Raw genomic sequence first — 12,701 nt, forward strand, 5'->3', positions numbered from 1 at the left:
AATAGGGGCAGGAAAGATGGTGGGATGAGATGAACATCATTATCCTAGGTATCCTAGGTATGAAGACATGCATGGTGTGACTCTACTTTGTGTACAACCAGAGAAGTGAAAAACTGTGCTCCATTTGTGTACTATGAATCAAAATGCATTCTGCTGTCTTGTATAACAAATTAGAATAAATAAATTTTTAAAAACACAGGGGGCTGGGGATATAGATAAGTTGGAAAAATGCTTGCATGCACAAGGCCATGGGCTCAATTCTCAGCACCACAAAAATAAAAATAAATAAAACACAGGCAAGCAAAACTTATCCAGATGGAACAAGAAGAGAAAAAAATTACAGAAAAAAAACATAAGAGACATATAGGACAGGACAGAAAGTATAATACTGATTTAATTAGGAATCATAGAGTAAAGGAGGAAAAAATAGAAGAGAAACAATATTTTATGAAATATCAAGACTTTTTTCAAAAGTGATGAGAGTCGTATCGCTGACTCCAAAAGGTGCCAGAAACCCCAAAAAGAGCAAATACAAAGAAATATATAGGTACATCGTCATAAAGCGTAAGCTAAAACCCAAAGACAAAGTCTTACAATTGCACAGTCAAGTCACATACATTCCAAGAAGCAGCAACAAGCCTAACAGCTAATTTCAACAAAAAAAATTTCCCTCCTCCAGCTCTCCCCCCCACCCCCACAAGATTAAACTCAGGGCTCTGAACATCTTGGGACATATTGGCAATTGCTCTACCCTGAGCTGCATCCCCAGCCTCACACAAAACTTTTTGGGGGAGTTTCTGGAGATTGAACCCAGGGACGCTCTAAGACTGAGTTATATCCCCAGCCTTCTTTGAGACAGGGTCTCACTAAGTTGCCCAGGCTGGCCTTCGAACTTGTGATCCTCCTGCCTCAGCCTCTTGAGCAGCTGGGATTACAGGTGTGCACTACCATACTTAGCTCACAAGAATTTCTTAAGAGAAAGATCTTCCCAAAGTGCACTGATGTTAAAAGATATTACTTATCAAAGCGGGGTGCTAGACTTCTCAAAATCTTATCTGACCACAAAACCTCTTAACAAGCAACAATCTCAGAAACCAGCCATTCACAAATACACAATGGGAAATCATGTGATATTTAATTCTATGAATTATCATTTAAATAAATGTATATTTCTTAATTCCCAAATTAGGTATAAATTTCAGGAAAAAAACAGTAAAATATAGGGAAACTCAAGCATACTAAAAAAACGCTATTTCATTACTTTCAAAATACAAATGTGCTATCTGTAACTAAACAAGCTTTAACTTTTTTTTTTTAGAGAGTGAGAGAGAGAGAGAATTTTAATATTTATTTTTTAGTATTTGGCGGACACAACATCTTTGTTTGTATGTGGTGCTGAGGATGGAACCCGGGCCGCACGTATGCCAGGCGAGTGCGTTACCACTTGAGCCACATCCCCAACCCCAAGCTTTAACGTTTTTAAGGTCCAAGTAAGTCTAAAGAGTTAAAATAGGAAATGTTTGTTCTTTCTGCCTTTGAGAGAAGGAAGGAAATTCTAAGTCCTAATAAAGAAATAGAGATAGGAATTGTTTTTCACAATTTCTCATGTCTTTACCATTAAATGCAAGTGACTTCAATATAAGAATTCTTTCAAATATCTGATTTCACTACCTTTGTGCAGAAGCAGTAAAGCACCATGGTTAAGACCATCAACTGTGGAGCCACACTGCCTGATTGATATCCTTGTTTCACTGAGATATACGAACTCAGGCAAGTTTTAACCTCTCAAGGATCAAATGAGTTAAAATACCTAGTATGTTCAGAGTTCATGAAAGGTATATTATAAGCGTTTATTTACCATTTTGTCATTGTCATATTATTGTCACACACACATCCCAAAAACCCAAATTCACAGGGGGAAAAAAAAAGTTTGCTACTTTGTTGAACAATTTCAACAAATGGCTACACCGAAAATGAGACCTATTTAGGAAGGTCCTTAAGATGATTTCCACTGCCAGTAAAGATATAGCAATTGTCCTTAGAGGGAATTTTAGGGCAATGGAAAGTCAAATCCTTTCATCCACTTCCTATCATATAAAGTACACCATTCTTAGTTTCTAACAGAAGTTCAGAACCAAGAGCGTTACAATTTAGGCATGGCACACACCAACAGAGCAGACACAAAAAGCTCAAATTCAAGATCCATAAAACTCAACTAATACCCCTTCAAAGAAAAAAAAAGTTCAGATTACTCTTCAATTGTAACAGTTTATTTTTTTTCAGTTAAAATAATTTACTGCTTTAAAATAAAAACTACACCATATCTACCAACAGAATATCATCAGGATTAAATAAAGCACAGTATATGAGAATATTTTCAAGTTTTTTATATACATATATGTGTGTGTATTAAATACTATTTCTATCAATATACTTGAGAAAATTATACTGATAGGTTTCTCCAATTTCAAACAGTTGCCTTCTCTAAAACTAGTTTCTGAACACTTCAAATCAAAAGCCAGAATAACAAGACAGAAGTCAGATTAAAGTTGCCATTCACCAAATCATTTGCTGTTTAAAATGTACTTTAAAAATGTCTACATAACAGATAACTTGATAAATTGAGTTATCTGTTATATAGACATTGTTAGAAAAAAGTTATCTGTTTAGAAAAGAAGTTATCTGAGACCAGATATTCAAAGGAATGAGATCCTAAAATTATCCTACCTCGAAGCCAGAAAAACATCTTTACCGGTGTTAGATCAAACAATGCCACCCAATCCCCAAATGTCTGTGATCCTAACTTGAATATAGAAAATGCTGATGCAAAAACAAGTTGGCCCAGAAAATCAGAGGTCAAGTACCTATGGACACATTTCAACTTCAGCTGAGGGTCAGAGTGTTTACCTGGCTCACCCTCAAACTGAAAGCTGGGTTCCAGCATCAATCAGGGACACTGCCATGCAGCAGCCACCAATAGGTAACACAGGCCAGATAAGACCACAGGTCACTTGGCATCTTCCACTGAGGCAGATCCTTCTGAATGCCTAACTGCCAACTGTTGACAGGAGGATGGGCTGGCAGTGAAGAGAATTACATTCTTCTAGGTACACCTTCCTTTTGAAATTCTTGACCCACTTGACTAGAGAAATCAAATTAAGGGATATGTGAAGAATTCTTGAAATATATAAGTAGAAAACTTTGTGAGTATGTTTCACAGATCCCGTCCTTTAATTTGTTTAGTAACGTATTATTAATTACTTGTTTTGTTCAAAAAACCATCTCTGGGCATGTGAGGTGATGGTCCACGGGATATCACCAGCACTTTTCTTCAACATGTGCAGAGATCTTAAGCCTTACTAGGCCGATTCTCCATCTGCATGTAGAATTAGAGTTAGATCCGCTCCTCCCAAAGATAAGCTAAAGACAGAACTGGTTACGGAAAAAAAGGCATCTGCTACAGAAAAATTTAGGCTAGTGATACAAGGGATATCTTTTTTAACACCTAAATCAGGGCTCCAGACCAAGTGGGTATTAAAAGTCAAATTCACGGAGGTCAGTAAGCCAGACTTCGGTGTTTACATTTTAATTCCTGGGCGGTGAAAGTGCTGGGTCTCTACACATTCATCTGCTAATGAGCCTTAACGTGCTGGAATTCTTCTGCAAGATCCCTCCTCCCCACTCCCTCTCTTTTTCAGAACTTCCAGTCTAAAGAGAGACAGAGAGAGAGAGACCCTCTGGCCAGTCCTACAACTTCTCCCCGCGCCTTGCGGGGATTCCGAGTCCACAACTTCTCCGCCTCCCGTGACTTCGCCCACTTCTCCTGAGCTAATCACTTTTAGTGACCTCCTCAGGTCTACTCTACGTCCCGGCAACAAACGACCGAACGGTCCCCGGCCGCCGGCCCGGGACGACTCCGCGCGTCCGGAGCAGTCCACTCGCGGGCCGGCCCCCGAGAGCCCCGGAGTCCAGCCCTGGCCCCGGGCCGCGGCCCCAAGACCTCGGCAGCCTCGACCTCCCAAACTCGGCGCAGCGCCAGGCTCCCGCGTCCCCTGCGCCCCACCCGGACCGCCACACGCCTGGCCGCCACCCCGAGCTCGTTTCCCGGACCCTGGCCTCTTCCCGGGCCGCGGCGGGCAGCGCTCTGGGCGCTGGACTGAGATTCCGAAGGCCGCGCGTCCCCCTCACAGGCCCCGCCTGGGCCTCTCGCCTTAATTACCCTTCATTGCACCCCTGGCTCAGCCATAGATTCGCCCGCGAGCGGGACAGCACCAGCCCAGGGCCTGGCACTTACTCGGGAAGGTAGGTGGAGGAGAAGGAGCTCCACTTGTGTAGCGCGTAGGGCAGAAGCCGGCACTCGGGCGCCGCAGCAACAGCCCCACCAGCCGCCATCTTGTCAGCACCGTAGCGGCCGCCACCGACCGCCGACCGCGCCGGGAGGCGGGGCGGGGGCGGGGCCTGCTCTTAAAGGGGCCGCGGCCTGCATTGCCTCCTCCGACACCGAGGCCGGGGCGCACAGGTCAGCGGTCTCATCCTAGGGTTTCCCACACTCCCCGCGCCTTGATGGCTGATCGAAGCTGGTCCTGGGGTGTGAGCCCTTGCGGGGATTTTCGGTTACAGGAGTGACGCAAAGGACTTTTCTTACAAGCAGAGGTAAAGATAAAGCCAAGAATATTATGAAAAGAAAGAAATGATAGTCATAAACCAGTAAGGTAAAAGGAGAAAACCGGTTTGGAAAAGGGACGTCCTCGCGACTTTGAAAACCACCTCTCTAGCCAGTTTGTAAATCCCTTAAGGAAACAGCACTGAAGAGAATTGGAATGCAATCACTTATGTCTTATGTCTTTTTCCTTCTGGAGTTGTCCTGCGGGGCGTGGAGGCAGGGGGTGAGTCTTTGTCACCGTGTACCCAGGTCAGATGGAGACAGGTAAAGGAAATGCTAATCTACCCTCGTAATCCGTTTTCACTCTGTGATGCCCTTCACTATAAACATTTCTTGTGAGCCCTCTCCTACTGATCTTGTGCATTGGTTTGCTGAGGAATAAATATCGTTAACCCACAGACCAGGAAAATCTGGAGTTGGGATGCTGGGTCATCATTTTCCCAGTTGGTAAATCTGTCTATTTTAATTCAGAAAGAATGTTAAGCCCAAAAGTTTAGAGACCAAAAAGTTCAAGAAAGAGACCTTGTCCTCTTAAAGGGAATCACAGCCCTTGTTCTGTGAAAACCATAAGGACACCATCCCAACTTCTTACCACAAAAGGAACACTTGGTCTAAATATTTGGCAACTTTACATAATGCTCCTATCAAGTACCTGTTTATCAGGATTAGGCATATTTATTCTTTGGCTTAGCTACTACAGATATCAAAGTCTGTGTTACTAATTGTCTAAGAGGTTGGACTCCTGAAAACCTGGATAGTATATATCATCATCTTCACCTGACGGATGCAGAAACTCAAAGAGTATTTCCGTGAATATCCAGGTGAGTCAAAAATTGTATTTTTTCTGTTATTATCATTAACCTGTCCAAACTCCTCCAGTCCTGTCTTAACTTCCTTTTCCATAGGGAGAAAATTTTAATAGAGGCCTCCGTTAGGATGCCACATCAAAAATGCCAAGTAGAAAGAAAGGTCATAATATAATAACCTTTTCTTTTTTTCCAAGTTGCTGAGCCAGGCCTCAAATTTGCAATCCTCCTGTCTAGGCCTCCCAAGTAGCTGGGTTTACAAGCATGCATCACTGCACCCAGTCACATATATTAACTTTTGATAGTGCATGTGTTCTGTATGTTGCACCATGTTGGTTCATTAATCCTTAAGGGATTACTGTAGCCCAGTGACTTTAATTAGGGAACTACCTGAGAGACAGTGGAAGAGGGCCAGAGGAGTTTGGTGCCAGAGATGATCTGTGATTATCTTTGGGAAAAAGAAATACGTAAAGTGAATGAGATTAAGATGTAGACTCACTCCAATTAATTTGGGGCCCAAATTTTGCCAATGCCACCTCTTACCGTAACATTAGGAAGTAAACTCGTTATTTTTCATGATATATAGAGTTATGGTTCCTGAGCAATCTTTTTTAAATCTATAAAATCTTTAAGTCTCTTCTTTCTCCTTAGCGCTCTGGTCAAGCAACACTAAACCAGCATGCTGTATTGTTGCCTGTAAGTTCTATGTAATCTCTCCCTCCAGTCCTGGAATATTTCCCACCATTTTTCTAGCTAATTCCTACTCATTAATCGGATTATTTTGTTCTGAAAAATCTACCCTCACTAGGCTTGGTGGCACACTCCTGTAATCCTAGTGACTAGAGAGGCTGAGACAGGAGGATCACGAGTTCAGGGCCAGCCTCAGCAACTTAATGAGACCTTGTCTCAAAATAAAAAATAAAAAGGGCTGGAGATGTGGCTCCGTGATTAAGCACCGCTGGGTTCAATCCCAGGCCTCCATATAAAAATATATATTCCTTATCACCTATTTTGAGATTAGGTTCATTACCATACCATCCTGAGTTCTCCTTCCTTAGCTTAACAAACATGCTTAATTTCTTCTTTAGTTTCCATTCTCCATAAAAGATAACTCTCATGAGTATCCTATTCACAGCTGTATCTTATATCGATATGCAGGTAGATAGATACTAAATAAATATTTGTTGAAGAATGAATGAATGTGCTAAAAGAAAACATGAATTAGAGACTTGTGCATCGCCAAGGGAAAAGAATGCCAAAACTTCTCAGGCTGCAGATATGTATCCCTGTGGTATGACTGCCAGGCACAGTATAAAGACCCAAGATAGCATGTCTTTCCTAGCATAAATTTCATAAATGGTAAAATAATTTAAAACATTCCTATGTCAACATGAATCCAGAGAGAGGTATTGATACTGAGCTCAAATTTGTATAATTGTAAAGATAAAGTTGAAGACTCAAAAATTGCAAACTCTGTAGAAAGCTGCTAGTAGCTATACCTTGAGATCTCCTAGAGGTACATCTTTCTTCTGTGTTTGCAGCATGACTATAGGTGGTGCAGTGTATGGAAATGACACATAGGGAAGGCCTGGGAATCGACAGAAGCTATACAGTCTCCCTAGTTCCCTTTCACTTCAAAGATGGGGACATATTGATATTCTCACAGAGAACATGAGGATCATCAATGGGCCTCATTTTTTTCAGGGATCAACAGAGGTTATGGTGATTCAACGGCTCCAGTAACCCAGATATCTTATCAGCTCCCACAGACCTTCTCAGTAGGCTTCTCATATTAAATACTTCCCAGTGAGAGTAACCATGTTTGAGTTTTTGCTGTCCACCTTCTTTTGCTGCAAGAAAGATTAATTGGGAACCTGTGATATGCTAGACCCTGTCCTGGATGCTAGGAAGATAGGGGTAAACAGACGAGTTCCTTCATGGAGCTTACGTTCTGGTGGTGCAACATATAATTAATAAACAAATAACACAATTTTATTTTTCATTTTTTAATGCTAAAAAAGAGGGTAAACCAGGGTGATTTTTTTAGAGAGAGAGAGAATTTTTTAATTTTGTTTTAGTTTTTCAGCGGACACAACATCTTTCTTGTCACACACATGCCAGGCGAGCGCGCTACCACTTGAGCCACATCCCCAGCCCAACCAGGGTAATTTTGATCAGATGGTAAAGGAAAGCTTCTCTAGTATGGTAATATATGAGCTAACACCTGTACAATGAAAAAAAACTAGTTGTATGATTTAAAAATTTCACGCAGAGACTGGGACACTGACTGATATAATAACTTATCCAATAGCTGTTCAGGGATAGAGCCAGAATCTCTTTGGTTCAAAAGCCCATTCTGTTTGTTCATATCACTTTTCTTCTCAAATGAGATGATATATGGGAAGAGATTTTACAAACTATAAAGTACTACTCGGCTATAAGACATTGTCAGATAATAATGATAATAATAATAGCCACTAGAATTAAAAAGAAAAACAAACACAGCTGAATTTTTTATTTTCAGGCAAAGCAATATACCAGTTGGCTGAGGGCAAAGAGTGTTTTTTCATTGTTAAGGAAAGTATCTCATAACTGTTATGCTTCTTAGTCAATTCATATACCGCCATGACAAAATACCTGAGACCGGGTAATTTATAAGGAACAGAAATTTATCTCTCACAGCTCTGGAAACTCACAGTTCTAGAGGGTGGCAGTTCAAGATCAGTATGCCAGCAGGTTCAATGTCTGGTGCTGATCCAGTCTCTCTGCTTCCAAGCTGGCACCTTGTTGCTACATCCTCTGGAGAGGAGGAGTGCCGTGTCCTCACATGATGGAGGAGATGGAAAAGAGAAGCCTAACTAGTACCCTCCAGCCCTTTTATAACAGTGCTTATCCCATTCATGAGGGAAGATCCCTGATAGCCTAATTATCTCCTAAGGTCACCAATTCTTAATACTGTTGCATTGGGGAGAAAAAACAAATAATAATATGCTGGAATAAATCCAGAGCTGTGTACATAAATGGGTAAAATAAGACCCATAATTCATTAGTCAGGGAAGAAAATTTTTCAGACCTAAGGATCTTGCTGTAACTCACCAGGATCACTCAAAGTACATGGCTTCTTTAACAGCTTTCGGTGGTTAGGACAGATGAAGTATAACACAGTATTCAATGTGCAATGATCAGAGAAAACTCTGCTTTAAACGAAAAAAAAAAATGGCCTTTAACAATAGTATTATTCAGTAGATGAAGAAACTAGTACCCATATGTTAGCTGTCTTGCCTAAGTCATTTATACACTGAGTTGTTTGTAGATCTGAATCTGGAACCCAGGTCCTTAATTCTCCTTTTTTTTTTCCCTAATGCACCTGATGGGAAATTTGGAGGTCTGTATCTGCATTATTCCTCTTTAAATCCTCTAAGGCTAACACATAGTAGATAGTCAAGAAATCTTTCCTGAATTGAATCTCTTAGTATCTCCTGAATTACTTCTCACTAATTTTTAAATTTTTTTTTAAACAAATAAGGGTAGTTTGATTAGGGATCATCTGTAAATCCGAAGACTAGGCAGAATTAAAGGCATGCAGCTGTTGATCCAATTTTTTGGTCAGTAAATGATGAAAATCACAAGGGAGATTGAAAGAGTGAATTTGTTCCATTGTAATTCCCACTGAGCATTTTTTACATACCAAGAACTTATACATATTAACTATCTCAACCCTCACAACAGCCTCACAAGTAAACCAAGACTCTAGGAGGTTTGGATTCACTGAGTTCATGTGTACCCTCTCTTTTATAAAATTCTCAGTTGTATGCATTCCTAACATCACTCAGGATTCAAGGTTCAGAAAGCCAAGAAAGGAATCTGATATATTCCTAAAACTAACAGTTCTGCCTCAATCTTATTTCTGTACTCTCCCCATTCCTATACTAACTCATCAAACTTTGTTATTGTTGTCTGAAATCATTTCTTTAAGCATAACATTACCAAAAAAGGGCAAATGAAATACAAAGAATACCAATGTTTTGTTTGCGGAGTAATGAGATATGCCTTGTATTATTTAGGACCCAGGAATTTCAGCCCTGCGCTAATGGAGTCTTTGCCCAAGTCAGGTGAAAATCAGCGCAGCTCCAGGTATGAAGCTAAGGTTTGTCTTCTCCCAGGAGGTGGCAGCAGCAGCAGGCTCAGCCTGCTAGAGACTCAGACAGAACTCATCTGTTTTTCTGTTGGCATCCAAACCTAAAAATGCCTGGTTCCAGAGACCATTTTATCCCTTCTTTGGTTTGCTGAGCTTGGTTGGAGACAGGGCATAGGGAAGGAGCTGGCACAGATTCCTCTCTATAAGTACCTTTTTTTTTTTTTTTTTAGGTAAATATTTTGGTCTGGGCTGTGACCTTGAAGCATGTGTGAAGGAGGGTCAGGAAGTCTCTGGTCAGAGAAAAAGAGCTTCAGAGAGAAACAAACAGTAATTGAAACACTTATATCCGTACTAGCATACATCCAGAGGACACCAGCTCACGATTTGGTGCCACATACAAAAAAACATAGACTCTGACCTCTTCCCAGCTACCAGCCAGCTGACCTTGTCATCGAATCTGTCGGAGGTGCAATATCCTTGTCCACCTACGGGTTCCTGATGAGAATATTAGCATAGGAAATATGCTGGTTAAATTCCCTCCTTCACCCAGTGTGGACCAGGAGATCCTAAAGCACCTGCTAATTCTTTTCTTTCCTTCTTCTTCTTTTTTTTTTTTTTTTTAGTATTGAGCAACATCCCCACTCCCTTTTTATATTTTATTTAGAGACAGGGTCTCACTGAGGTGCTTAGGCCTTGCTAAATTACTGAGACTGCCTCCTGCCCCAGCCTCTCCGGTTGCTGAGATTACAGGCATGCAGCAGCACCTGCTAATTCTTAATTTATAAGTTACTGCACCTTTATTTTCTGGATTAAGTGGGGCTGGGTCTTCACCCTTTCAGTATTTTTAAAATCTCAGACACAACAAAGCTTTGCTGGTTCCAAGTTAATTCCAGTTGAGCACAAACCCTGGTTTGGCAGATTCTGCCAGCTGCATAGGAGGTGGGCAGAAATCCCAGGAAACGTCTGGACACTACACAGCTATGGATGAACTGTCAGCTGCTAGGTGCTACTTTGCAAATTACCCCATCTAAATGAAGCTAACAAAATGATATTTCAAAAGAGCAATTAACACTGATTCCTAGTGTATTTGAAATTAAAAGGCCTTTGGGGAAGAGTGACATTGGCTCTAAAAAAAAAAAAAAAAAAAGTATCCCATCCCTCTGGGTAGAAATGTTTAGTTTAAGGAGATTGTTTAGTGGGGACCTTTCTATGCTTTTCTTCCACCACCACAGCCAGAGGGTCAGCCTGGTCTTTGGGAAGAATAAGGTAAAACTAGTTCCTTTTTTTTTCCCCCTACTTCATCCTGTTTGCTCTGATTCATGTTGCTTGCTTCGAACTCCCATCTATTAATTCAATAAATACTTATTAGGCACCTCCTATTTGCCAGGTTCTGGGAATATACCTGGCTACTAAGGAGGTTAGGTGAATAGTCAGATACTATATAGAGAAGTAATATATATTCAGAAGGGGAGGGCAAAAAAAGAACATAATACTAGTGGTGGTAGAAGTAGCATTATCCTTGTAAGTACAGAGGCTGAATATAAGCTGAATGACAGTTATCTCTATGATATAGTAGAATCATCTAGAAATAATCCCATAGTCCTACCAGGTTTTTCCCCTGTGGGTTTGTAAAGGTAATTTTTTTTTTTTTTTTTCCCAAATCAAAGGTGTCAGAATCCCTTCTGGATTAGGTGCTTTGGCTACCAAAAGCCACTATAAATGGAAACATGAATATATTACCTGGCATGAAAGGACCAGACTAACTGGGAAAGCTTCCTCCTCTACCTGTTCCCTGTAAGAATATTAGTACAGGTGATAGGCAGGTTAAATGTCTCGGTGTTACTAACCACAGGGAACTGTAGAGCAGCAGAGATAAGAGAGCTCGGTGATGATAGCAGATTCCAAACAGCTCCACACTTGAATGGGGAACCTAGAGGGCAAATCAGACAGCAAGGGGACACAGAGCTGCCCAGGTCAGCAAGAGATGAGCAAGAAGACTACAGCAAACAAGCAAAAGGGAAGCAAACCATGTCTCCTGGTTCTTCCACATGCGAGATCACTCTGAGGTCAACTGAAATTTGCCATCAAAAATATACCGGATGCTCTCATGTTGTTGGAATCAAATCATTTCTCAAATGCAAATTTTTATAGAGGGCTTTTTTATCATGTTGATAATTTTGATTTATTTTCTACGTGTACATTTTCAAATAAGTTCTAAATGATCTCCCATTCTTCCCAACTACACAACCAATTTATAGCAAGGCAGTTACTAAATACATAGCACAAAGTTTGAGAAGCTCTGACCTTTGGCTTAATTTTATCCAACTTAATATTTGGGTTACTGCATTCATAGGCCAAAAACTAGCCAGCATTATAATGGAATTCTCTGGAGAGCACATTCAATAGTGAAGCCCGGAAGTAACAGTTCTCACTCTTAGCCCAGCATTGGAATCAACTCCCACATCACACCCCAAACCAATTTCATATTAGAGGTAGGGCTTAGGCCTTGATGTATTGTTTTGAAGATCCTCTAAATACTTCCATGTACAGCCAAGGCTGAGAATCTTCCTGCCTTAGAATGAACAGACAGGAAGCTGCTAGTTGCTTCTTCCATCAGGATTCTTCCATTATCAGTTTCTCCCAAGGAGCCAGCATCAGGAAACCAGGATGTCCAGCTTGGACATCACTTTCAAAGGTGTCCATGTCAACTTTCCCGCCTCATTCACCAGCTCTACAGTGACATAAAGTGTTGTGAACAGGAGTTCATCTTGTTTCAGAGAGAACAATCGCCATGCTCCAGGGATCCCACACGGTCTTCAAAGCAAACAAGTACTTAAAAAAAGAAATCCTCCAAGCTTCTCTGTCTTTTCCCTCTCCTCCTCTGTACCCATCTTTCTCCCCCCGCTTCTCTTCCTACCCGCTGTCTCCTTCACCTGCTCTGGAGGCTCATCACTGTCCTTCTGTGTCCTTCCTCTCACTCCTGGTTCATCCTCCACTGCTATCTGGGCCTCCCTGTTCTTTCTGTATCTGTCTCCGTTTCTTTTACTGTCTATTCTCTTCCCACAGCACACAACTTTCTTCTCTATTTTATCAT

At 41.2% G+C, this 12,701-nt stretch overlaps 1 protein-coding gene across 3 annotated transcripts in view; it reads right to left on the bottom strand.

Moving 5' to 3' along the window:
• The window catches only part of Mkln1 (muskelin 1), a 336,778-nt gene that overhangs the window by 170,444 nt on the left and 153,633 nt on the right, over window positions 1–12,701 (bottom strand). Inside the window, exon 1 of one of the 3 annotated variants that reach the window (XM_076833125.2) lies at window positions 4,295–4,422. The exons of the other annotated variants lie outside the window; for them this stretch is intronic. Within the exon in view, the coding sequence (XP_076689240.1) occupies window positions 4,295–4,392 (98 nt within the window). The 5' untranslated portion in view covers window positions 4,393–4,422. Of the gene's footprint in view, window positions 1–4,294; window positions 4,423–12,701 lie in introns of those variants that run through there. 3 annotated transcript variants of the gene reach the window in all.

The sequence above is a fragment of the Callospermophilus lateralis genome, chromosome 1 (assembly GCF_048772815.1).
Source record: "Callospermophilus lateralis isolate mCalLat2 chromosome 1, mCalLat2.hap1, whole genome shotgun sequence".
Lineage (NCBI taxonomy): Eukaryota > Metazoa > Chordata > Mammalia > Rodentia > Sciuridae > Callospermophilus > Callospermophilus lateralis.